Source organism: Centroberyx affinis, unplaced genomic scaffold (assembly GCF_046629955.1).
Source record: "Centroberyx affinis isolate AG114_WGS23_722 - 3 ecotype Tasmania unplaced genomic scaffold, CSIRO-AGI_Caff_v1 ptg006960l_1, whole genome shotgun sequence".
NCBI classification, from domain to species: Eukaryota; Metazoa; Chordata; class Actinopteri; order Beryciformes; family Berycidae; genus Centroberyx; species Centroberyx affinis.
The window spans coordinates 1-11419 of record NW_027283524.1 but is presented as its reverse complement, the minus strand read 5'-3'; the positions used below and the strand labels follow the sequence as shown (position 1 = coordinate 11419).

Genomic DNA, 11419 nt, shown 5'->3' with positions numbered 1-11419 from the left:
ATTGGGGTTTTTTTATAACCTGGTTGCCTTTTTCATCTCCACCAATTGATAATCTTTTTTTTTAGTAAACAAAACATATTAATGTAGTTGGAAAACTTGTATCTTCTTATTCTTTACATAACTTTTATATGCTATTATATTATCACTTTGGGGGTGTGAAACCAACTCTTGGGGCAAAGTCTTAAGGCGTCATAGTCTGTTAGGCTGAGAGGAATTTGTTTCTGCAGGTCACAAATGTATACACACACTATTAATGCATTATACAGTAGATTCATATCTATAGATCAATCCCACTGAAATGCAAGAGGCTGCAGTTAGGGCTCAAAGAAAGAGCCCAGGGTTGTTGATGGGTTACTAACTAACATATTTGACTTTGCCGTTTTTCCAGCCAAAATGACTTTACCTGATGTTAATTTTTTCCCATCTGTTACTTTTAGAACAAGAAAGTTGCCAGTTTTACTTTGTCAGCTCCACAAGCACAATCTCTTTGCCATTGATTGTATAATCAGATGAAAAGTACTTGTTAATGTCTTAAGAACAGCAAAAAGGCAGGCTAATATGTACATAACCTGATATTTTGACAAAGAAAATGAATGGAGACCTGATAATGCTGCTTATCTGTGGTGTTTGACACAATCGTTCCATTCCTATGAGTCCCAATTTATATCAGTCAATCCAAACTGCCGCTGAATATTCAGCCACTCATGAGAAAGTAAAGAAACGGACAAAGGCAGCATTAGAGGAGGCCATGACTAAGCCCATCAGCCCCCCACCTCCCATTGCTATTTATAGGAAGGTCCTATTTACTCTCTGGTCACATAAAAACACACAAAAGACAGATCCCAGTGTGTGGAATGTGGAATACCAATGCTGGCAATCAGTGAGTGACCCATTTCTTCCCTTTGGTGTTGTGTGCATGCTAAAGACTTCATTACAATATTTAATGTTAAAGACGCTACATGTAGGATTTTCTTATTAATATATTGCAGTGAAATTAGTCAATGAGAATTTCCAATGAGTGTTGACAGTTAAATGATCTGTGTGGGGCTTTGATTCGTTCCAATCCGGATCGTCTCTGGGTGAAATCAAAAACTCTTCTGTTATAGTGCGTTATGGACAAAAACCAGCAGGAAGGGGAGACATTAAAATGTGCATTTAGAAAAATAAAACTACAAAACATAACGTCAGCAGTCATTTACCACAGTTTATTTAAAAATAATATATTTCCTCAAAATCTCACACTATTTACTGGTTAAATGTGTTAGCATTTTTACTTTTATTCTTTATCAAATTAATAATAAAAAAAAGGTTTCCATGATGAGCTCTCCACAGGAGAAATACAGCATTTCTCTATGCTCACATGTTTGTGTCACCATCAACATTCATGATATTATTATTCAATTGGTCCCTCTGTTTGCTCCGGTCCTCCATCAACTTCAAAGTCATCAGATCCATTAATATTATCTGATTCAAAATCTTCAGCATCAGCTCAAATGAACATCATCTTCATTCACTCACTTTTTTGTTATCTTGTTTCTACAGTTCTGTTTTCTCTTTTTTCTTCCCTTGTTTCTGTCCATCGCTGGCAGCGCACCTGAATCCCAGGTTATCGGAGGCGGAGTCAGGAGTGTTACCCATCCTACATGACACACAAACATAACCATTAGTCAGGACTATTGTGCAGTTTCTCTGGATGCTCAAACTGTGAAAATACAGTGCATCTAATAACTCGCCTGGTAGTGAGTCGTGCCTTGTGATTGGCCGATCCGTCCACAGTGTCGATCCAAGACGCACCGCGCAGCACGTACATTTTATTTGCTCCAGGAAACGGTGTGGCTGTCCATTCCCATGCGTTTCCCATCATGTCATACAGTCCTGTACGAAGAATTGACTTTAATTGTGATATTAAAAGAATGCACAGTGAGGATCCAGCCTATATCAGATTTCACATGTGGTTTTGCTACGACCTAGGAAAAGGTCAATCGAGATATGAGAGCATGAATAATTCTTAAAGCTGGAAACAGAAAGTCCAGACTCTAATCTGTAATGTCTGTTTCTTGAGATTTAGAGTCTTGGTTGTTGGTCATGTTCACAAATACTGATTGAACTGTCCAACATTGTGAAAATAATAATACTAGGGTGGTTTTGGATGCTTGAAGACTAGGTGCTATGCCTGGTTTTCATATACTTGAACTGCTTGGGCTGCACTTCATGTGACTTTGAACAGCATCAAAAGTGGCCAAATAACTTGGAAGTGAGGACAGTTTGATGGAAATTTACCATAACTGTTCTGAGGAGGAAAGGCTGTGACAGGGGAGACGCCATGGTAGCCATCTTCTGCAGTGTCTCCATCTGGAAACAATCCCTAAAACATACAGGGAAATATCATATCAAAGCATGTTAGGAGGAAAACATGCTTTGCACCTCCAGTATGCATTATTTTAGTAGGCTGACCTGCCACAGGTTGGTTCGGTTCGCCTGGAACTTGTTACCCCAGGGATACGTCCTGCCTGGAACACAAGACACAAGAGAGGGATGGGAGGAGAGAAAACAAAGAAATTACCGCATCTCATCCTGAGTCTATTGCATGTCTGTTAGTGAACATGGCGCTGAGAAATAGTAGTTTCCCGTCTTTCTTCTTTGACTTCCATAAAAAGACTTCCTGCTTGTAGCAGAAAAGGCACTACTCATATTTCAGGATAAACAAAGACATTCACCAAGTTTACAAAAAATGAGGATGAGCTGCTCCCTCCATGAAATAAAACAGATGCATCAAGGTAAATACAATTACTGACCGACCCTATTAAATGAACTTCAGCCATGAAGGGGAGATTGTGTGAGTACATGAAGGTGATGGAGACAGGATGAAGGACTTTTTAAGTCTTAAATCAAATTGCATGCATGAGACGGATTGTCCAAAAAGTGCCATTCTAATACAACTCTGTATTAGAATGGCAGTACACTATAGTGTATGGTTTCAGTGTATAAACTGTGTACCCTGCAGCCCCCCGCGTGCCGCCCACTCCCACTCCTCCTCAGTCGGCAGCCTCTTCCCCCTCCAGCTGCAAAAGGCCTGGGCGTCACTCCAACTCACTTGAACCACCGGGAAGTCCAGGCGCTCCCGAATGCCTGAACCGGGTCCTGCAGGCTGGACAACAAAGGCAAAGGAATCAAAGGCAGTCAATGGCAGCAGAAGATACACAGAAAATTAGGGATGGGACGATATATCAAAATTCAATATAAAATGACACGAAAATGTGACAGTGTGTATCGTGGGGCAGAAAAATGAATTGTGATATTAGCTACATTTTATTCTGCTGTAGTAATCACATATGAGACGGTTTGTCCATCACAATTTCACAAGAACTCCATCAAAATTATATTATTTTTAAATTGTTGTTTACATTCTAGCAAGCCAATCCCATTTCTAGAAAGATTTGTGGCTCAAAAATAAACAAATCTGCACAGTCAGACTTTGTTGTCATCTATTATCTTGGTTGTATTGAATTGTGAACCCCATATCGCGTATTGAATCGTGAGATAAGCATATCATCCCATCCCTACAGGAAATACAGGAAAAAAGGATCCAGGACACTCCAAAAAAAATTGAAAAATCATCCGTGTCCAAACAGCACACAATGTTTCTAACCTTTTAACATGAGGAGATAAGCATCATTACAGAGTTTTTTTTTTTACTTTCCCAGGTATGTGTATGACTGAAAATGGACTATGGAAGCAAAACAATTGACCTCACCTGTCTCCAAAACACCCTTTCTATAGGCAGCCACCAAGGAGCAGACTGGTTGGGAAAGATGAGAAAATGAGTCAAGAGTAAAACATAGAAACAGTCATTCACCAGCTACTCTTATGGAAGACCACCGCTAACCATATAATCCATGACAAGTGTATTGTAATAGTGTATGTGTAGCAAACAGCCACATGTTCTGAATAAAAGTGGTTTCAACAACTCTAATACCTCGATCCTCTCCGTAACTTTGCTCTTCAGCTCTTCTGACACAAAATCCTGAAACACAAAACTCCAGCCAAACGTCTCGGCTTCAGTTTTGTACTTCTGCGCTCTCACAAAGTCTCTGCGGTGGATGACAGACACCAACAGATCAGTCATTGAGTTTAAATTTATAACTGACAATCTACTGACCTAATCACAGGTTAAGCTTCTTCACCTGAAATCAGCATTTGTGACAGGGTACTTGTCTATTCTGAAGGGTCCAAGTTTCACTTCCTTGGTCGGGGATTCTCCATCTCTGCCATCTGCTGCGTTTGTTCCCATGGTCATCTTTCCTCCTGGTACCTTCACCATCTCCTCTTCAGCTGCTGAGGGACAGAAAAATGGTGTCAGACTGTCACTGATGGCCACCATTTCTATATGATGTTCATTCAATGGCATACTTTGTATTGCAGTAGGTGAACAAAGCTAGTCAACATGTTAATAAACGGTTTGTGTGACTTGTAAGTTATTTGTGCGGCTCTTCTTACCTGCCACTAACGTTAGTGCGATTAGAGACACAGCAGACATCCACAAAGCGGCTTTGACATACATCGCTGACTAGTAAGTTAGACCGAATACTAATTTGACATGACACACTTAAATATACACATAAATGTTTAAAAGTTAACTAAAGCTAGCTCTCTCCAACTTTGATTCCATCTTTTGTCGTTTCTCGGTCGGACAATCTTCACGGTAGGACGGGAAACGGGACCAACGGTAGAAAGATTCCGTGTGAACAAACGTTCCGCGTCAACTAAAAAAAAAAAAAACTTGATTGCAGTGAGCGTTGTTTTCATTTTTCTAGCTTGCAATGAAGAACGGCAACGCAAATTTTAACACTCTATACCACATGATGCTGTAGTCTACTATAGAATCAAACAGAAACGTGTCATAGTGCTTAGTGAATCACCAAAATCTTCCCTAAATTGTAAGACAGTTGAAAATGAGAAACAAGGTCAACTGATGAAACTTCCTTGTCAGACGAACAAGATGGAGAATGTGCAATCAAACAGCAGAGAATATTTGTCTAGATGGAGAGAGTAAAATAAAAAGAGTGTGAAGAATTGTTTTTATTTTTGCCAAAATGCCAAAGTCAGACAAACCTATTACTTATTAAAGATCATGTATTACCTTCCTATAATGGTTGTTGTATAGAGAGGAAAACAAGTAGCCTATAGAGAACCACCCACCTTAACAGAAACACATTTGCAAGGAGAGACATTTGTGATCCATAAATATACAGATACAGGAATACAAGTCTTCACTGAGCATCTGAGAGGACAAACACTAGTCTCACCCTGCATAGATGTAACTGGTGGGATGTTTGGTAAAAATCACACATCAAGCCAAAAGAGTTCTCTAAATATGGAGAAAACATTCATTCTGTGTTGCCATGCAGGGACTAGAAGAACAGCAAGCTGCCCCTACCTGTTTCTGAGCTGGTATCAAATTGGCCCTCAGCCCAAACTCCTTTGATACTGGCTGGAGACCATCCAAAAGGTCTCATCACAGGAAAGGAAGGTTCAGCATGTTGAAACAGACTAAACCTGAGCTCCTCAACAAAGAGGGAACCTTAAACCTCCTTGTTTCAAACGTGAAGAAAAAGAAAATAGGTCACTGTTCATTATCTTTTCTCAGCCCATGTCCTGAAAATAACAAAGGATGCTGGTGTCAAGGGATGTACAACTTGCTGTAGACAGTTATTAGATAGCAACGTAACAGATATTAAACTCCTTTCTGCATTTCACCATTTGTTCAGTCCTTTGGAGGAGAGTTGTTTGGTTCAAAACGGCAAGAAATGTAGATAATACACGTCCAACTGCAGACATCACAGCAGAGCGGATTACCAGTAGCCTACCACAACTGACACTACACACACTTCAGTATCCTATGCAAAATCTATATTTGGGCAATCACCATTTCACAAACATTTCAGGCCAAAACTCAATCAAGTCCAATGTAATATTTTGTCAGAGCTGAAGACTGGTGTCAGTACCAACATTTTCCCATAATAAATTTGTTCCTGTATGCCTCCTGCTGGCTGCTCAGACAACCTGTGGTACATACTATACCTAGAGCAAGTGTTAACTTCACTTGGCTATGATGTGGATACAACTTCCATATATGCCACCTTTGTTAGCCTGATTGGTATCAGTTATGATCAGATGTGGGTATGTCTATGCTCAACACCTGGTTCAATTACTGACTACTATTATGCTTTAATGTAGAGTGCTGAGCGAATCCTGTAGAGACGACAAGATGATCTATTGCTTTAATAAGGAACATGGCAACATTACAAGATGAAATGTATTATCAGGTAATCTAGAACTAGTCAAGGGATTTTTAATAATTTGAAATATGAGGGCAAAAAAAATGTAACATGCATACACATTTTTATTACAACATTCATTAGGCTGTTTCTGTTAAAAGGCCGTTTCTGTTAAAAGGCCAGTTGGTTTGTGAGTTTATGTATGAAATTCAACTGCATGTACCATTATTTTGAATGGGTTAGTCAAGACTTGTGCATATGAATAAGTCCACCCCATAGCTTGAAATAGAGAACCAAGATTCTAATCTGTAATGGTATAAAGCTGGATTTTCAATGGCAGCTGTTCCACTGACAGTGAATGTGAGACTTCATGGACACTGTGATAGCACTTTATTAGGAAAATGGATTCCTTTTCTAGTTTAAATAAAGCCAATTTTGAGTCCACAAAATTAGTCTCAGTCACAATGTCAGTGGAGCTGCTGCAGAAAGTGTTGCTTGATGACATCAAAAATTAGCATGTTAATTCTCCGTTTTCTAATCTTTTGAAGTTTGGTTATGTTTGCAACACTGACAAACCTGTCCAACATCATAACATGCAAATCCTGTTTTTCTTTTTAACCAACTATAATGCTGTTCACACCATACACTCATCCTTCAAAAAAAACAAAAAAAACAAACAAACACCAAAACTCACGTCAAGAGCCAAGAAAACTTTTAATGGGTAGAAACAAAACTGAGTGGCAGAGGTCAGTGCTTTTAACAAAATCTCATAAATAGACCAATCATTTTGGAGGGAGGCGTTGACAAATCAATGAAAAACCCATGAAAAAACATAACAATGATTTCTGACACACACTGTGATGGATGCCGTGACGTTGACAGTGGGCCGTCCATCTGACTGGGGTGCTTCAGCGTGCCGAGAGCGGGGAGCGCGTTGACTGAACCTTCAGGTAAACAACTATCGCTGTGCGTATGAGAACGGCCGCAGCTTCTACGGTTGACCCTTAACCTTTGAGAGACGACATTCCAGCTCGCATGATCTCATCTACCAGCAGGATGTTGCTGGCGATCACCGTGCTGGAAAAGTAACAGGGACAGACACGAAGAAAGACAGATCGGTGAGTATTGGAAACAATGCATCAAGGAAATAACTAAAATATTCTGTTTGTCCTTGGCTCTCCAGATATGACTCATCTCACCATGAATGCAGAAGCTGTTTCTTGACGCTGTAGTTATCCCACACACCCGCCTCTGCTGCCACCATGGGTTCCCCTACAAAGAAAAAAAAGAAAAAAAAAAAGGATCAAACTCAATAACAAGCTTGCGATATAAGTGCACCATAACCCAGTAGTGCATTTTGAACACAGTGGGTTATAGGGATTAAAGAACACAAATATCTAACAGCCTTGTGAAGCACCGTGACTGTGCAGGGGGGGTCTGACCTGTGCTGAGGTCCACTCCCACCAGCTGAGCAGACTCCTTATACTCCGTCTGCAGCTTCACCAGGGTCTCCTGTGGGTCATAGCCAGAGTTCTGGGCCAAAACCTACAGCAGGGACAGAGGGACAAGAGCAGAGCATTATGAAATGAACAGGGGTTCTCATGAGTAGATCAACCATTTTTCCTTTCCAATTATGAACTTCAGATCAGAGGGTAACAAGGCCAGAGACTAAAATTCAGGGCTGTAATCAGGAGGACAAAGCACAAATAACTGAAGTGCTCTATTACAAATTAAAAGAAACCTGGTCAAAAAAGGAAAAACTCCTCAGAAAACAACAGTGTTCCTCATAAGCATCTTCTAGCAGTTAAATTATCTTATTATCAGCACTGATCTCAAGGCCACAGCTCCTTCACTCACATCTGAATTGGCCAATTGTAACATACTGTATCTTCATTAGTAGTTTTCCACTGAGTTATGCTGAATCTTAAACAGAGCATTTTCTATTGTTTGGCTTATGCTTTATTATGCTGAGTGAGCCGCTGTGTGTGCCTCCTCACCTTGGGGATGACGAGGAGAGCATCTGCAAAGGCCTGGACTCCCAGCTGGGCTCTGCCCTTCACCTTGGGCTTGTGTTTCACCAGAGCGTCCGCCACAGCCACCTCAAACGCTCCCGCTCCAGACACGACACTGCCTGAAGACACACAGAGACAGGAGGGCTGTCAGAAACACGTACACAACTTAGGACTGCCTCAGCTCAGTAAAGGCAAGAAGCGTCTCAATGTGAGAAAAAAGATTCACTGCTGAAAACTCCTTGAGGTGGGATGCGAGTTTGTACTGATCCGCTGAATACATGTAGGTGAGAAGGCAGCTCTCCTAATGCAGAGGTACAGATCAGAGTCACTGTAGCACAGACATAGGAGACCAGGGAGAGCCACATTAGCATCCTTGGGTGTTCTCTGTGCAAATGAGACTATACACTATACCCAATATACAAGAATATAGGAAACTATTTTAGTTATGCCAGTGGTTCTCAGTCCTGGTTCTCGGGACCCAGAGACCTGCTAGTTTTCCTTCTAGCTGTCTAATCAGGGACCTGGGACACTAAGTGAATGAAATTGACTAGCCAGTAGCTCTGGGTCCCGAGAACCAGGATTTGAGAACCTCCGAGTTGTGTGATAGGGATGTTATCAGAACAAAAACAGGAGTGGAAAAAGGGCAACACGCTGTTAGAAATGAGTGGAGAACTGGTGTTCCCAAAACAGTTGAATTCAGCTGTGTGGATCCACCCTAGACTGGCCTGGGAGAAGCAGGGCGCAAAGACAACTGGAGGACGTTGAAATGGACCAATGATGTAACTGAATCATTATGAATATTGCTGCACTTAACTACAACACACTGCATAAAAAAAAAAAAATTGTAGCCTTTGTAGGGAGATACGAAGCCCAACGACACACACTGTAAAACTTCCTCTAGTCTCTTACCGTCTTCAATGGCGTTCTTGACCGCCCGCAGGCCGTCCCTCACAGCATCTTTGATCTGTGTGAGGGTGTGCTTGTTGGGTCCCTTCACCAACAGGGTCACTGAGCGAGGGTTCCCACACTTCTCAATGAACGTGTATTTCTCCTCTCCCTGTGGAAGAGGGCGGGCAAAGAGGATTAGGGGCAATTCTGATTAACAACTGTGCCTTGGCTCTAAACAGGTGTCAGCAGACCGCATGCACTTCAAGACAAGAGGTCAAACGATCAGATTTTTTTGTCAATGAAACAGGACGGAGAAACGCAGGCAGATACTCACCAGTGTGTGTTCGTAAACCAACCCAGCATGTCCCAAGCACTCTGGAGTGAGGTCGTCAACCGAGTTCATGGCAATGCCGCCACAAGCGAGGGTGAGCCTGCAAAGAAACACAGACACATATGAGTCATCATACCTTCAATTTAGTTTTTTTGCTGTGATTTTGCTCAATCCCCAAGCAGCTGTCAGGGAGCACTCTCCCAAAATTGAGCAAACACAGAATGAGAGTTGATTTCACACTCTGACTTAAGGAGCGACACAGTTGTCTTAGGGACCGACTTAAGATACTCATTATCATTATTATACATTTCAAAAACAAAAGGCCTATCAACCCCAAAAATCCCATTGTCACTAAACAAAGGCAAGTGATATTTGCAACGGGGCAAACTTTTTTTTCTTACCTCTCCATGTTCCTCCTCTTCGCCCTGCGCAGGGCTACAATGCCTTCTTTGGCCAGAGCATCTAGGGAGTACGGGTCGATACCCTGCAGGATACCAAGAGAAGAAGCAAAAGGTATTAATGTGTAAAATGAATTAGAACTGAGATACAGCTGCCATGTATGCTCATCAATTCAAGAACCAATTCATCATGTACTTGAACAAGCCTGAATTTTAACATAGGTAACATAAGTTTATTCTGATCCGCTGAATACATACAGGGGAGAAGGCAGCTCTCCTAATGCAGAGGTACAGATCAGAGTTACTGTGGCACAGATATAGGAGACCAGGGAGAGCCACATTAGCATCCTTGGGTGTTCTCTGTGCAAAGGACAACTTAGGTGAACGCATTAGAGCATGTGGTAACAATAAATAGAGCCTGAGTTTATTCCACTATCTATATCGGGGATAGAAAACTGCTAAAAGAAAATGTATTGAGGATACTGCTTACTTCTGTGGTAAAAGCAAAAATTAAGATTGAGCTGTCATTTTTCAGGTTCTCTCTGGATTTCAGGTTTTCTGGAAGTGCAAATAGGGAGTTGTGTTTTCCTGTGGTTTCCTGTGTGTTCCTTGTGGTTTCCAGTTGTTTATTAGGGGTTCAGGCCTAAACCTGTATTGTTTCAATTAGTTTATTATTAAACTTATGACCCTTTTCCTGCCACCGTCTCTTAGTTGTCCATGTGATGGGACAAACTAGAGAGTTACAACTTTGCACCATGACAGTATTAGTCGTGAGGTAAGAATCTTTTCTCTTAAAGTCTGTGGGAAGATTTCAAGGGAAACAACCAAAGTTATAATCCTATCAATCTTACTTACTTACAATTTACTTGTTTTATTATATCTAGATCATGTACTCTATATTGCCTCAGAGTAACTTTCAGACAAGCATAGTCACAGATGAATCTTCAGAGAGACATTAAAATGTAAACAGCCTGGCGAGAGACTCTGACAATAACATTAATAGTCTCGTAAAGTTTAAGGGTTGCAGACTACTTGACATCACTGCACAGATGTTTGTACAGACTAGAAATTACAACATTACCATCTGTCCAAATACTTCTGAATGATAAATATGAACACATAGGGCTTTATTTCTGTGACTTTCATCCAATATAGCTGAAAATAACCACATATTAAAGCTGACAGTCTGCACTTAAACCTCATGGTCAACGTTTCATTTTACATTCAGTAAGTAAAACAAAATGAAAGGAGCCAATACTTTAAGTGTGCTGATGTTCAAATAATTGTGCAGCTCACTGTATAACCATACCTTCTGGTTGATGACGACAAAGCTCTTCTCTCCATTGGGACAAACGGCGTTCTTCAGGTCGATGATTTTCTGCACGCGCTCCTCGATGAACTTCCTTTCCGCGGCCACAAGCTTCTCCCTCTCTTCAGCACTCTTGTAGAAGAAACCAGAGTTGACCTCCGTCTTTTCATACTCCAAGGAGACGTTGCAGGTCAGAACGTAAG

The 11419-nt window shown here is 41.1% G+C and overlaps 2 protein-coding genes and 2 non-coding genes across 4 annotated transcripts; all 4 read right to left on the bottom strand.

The window, feature by feature from the left end:
• Positions 1 to 1475: 1475 nt before the first annotated feature.
• On the bottom strand, positions 1476 to 4677 carry sumf2 (sulfatase modifying factor 2). The gene is made up of 9 exons (XM_071513297.1): positions 4498 to 4677; positions 4185 to 4335; positions 3977 to 4091; positions 3755 to 3799; positions 2998 to 3148; positions 2455 to 2510; positions 2281 to 2365; positions 1734 to 1875; positions 1476 to 1639 (listed from the first exon to the last, which is right to left on the bottom strand). Exons 1-9 carry the CDS (start codon positions 4559 to 4561, stop codon positions 1537 to 1539), a joined length of 912 nt encoding a protein of 303 aa, XP_071369398.1. The 5' UTR covers positions 4562 to 4677; the 3' UTR covers positions 1476 to 1536.
• Positions 4678 to 6968: 2291 nt separating this feature from the next.
• Positions 6969 to 11414, bottom strand: LOC139639210 (T-complex protein 1 subunit zeta-like; the record flags this gene model as incomplete). Its single annotated transcript, XM_071513294.1, has 8 exons — positions 6969 to 7355; positions 7478 to 7550; positions 7721 to 7823; positions 8276 to 8409; positions 9200 to 9347; positions 9513 to 9609; positions 9911 to 9993; positions 11217 to 11414. Coding segments are annotated over 8 exons (909 nt in total), but the record flags the coding sequence as incomplete, so codon positions are not given.
• On the bottom strand, positions 8546 to 8682 carry LOC139639216 (small nucleolar RNA SNORA22). Its single transcript, XR_011694854.1, has one exon. It is a non-coding gene; the product is annotated as a small nucleolar RNA SNORA22 (small nucleolar RNA).
• Positions 10139 to 10275, bottom strand: LOC139639215 (small nucleolar RNA SNORA22). Its single transcript, XR_011694853.1, has one exon. It is a non-coding gene; the product is annotated as a small nucleolar RNA SNORA22 (small nucleolar RNA).
• Positions 11415 to 11419: the final 5 nt, after the last annotated feature.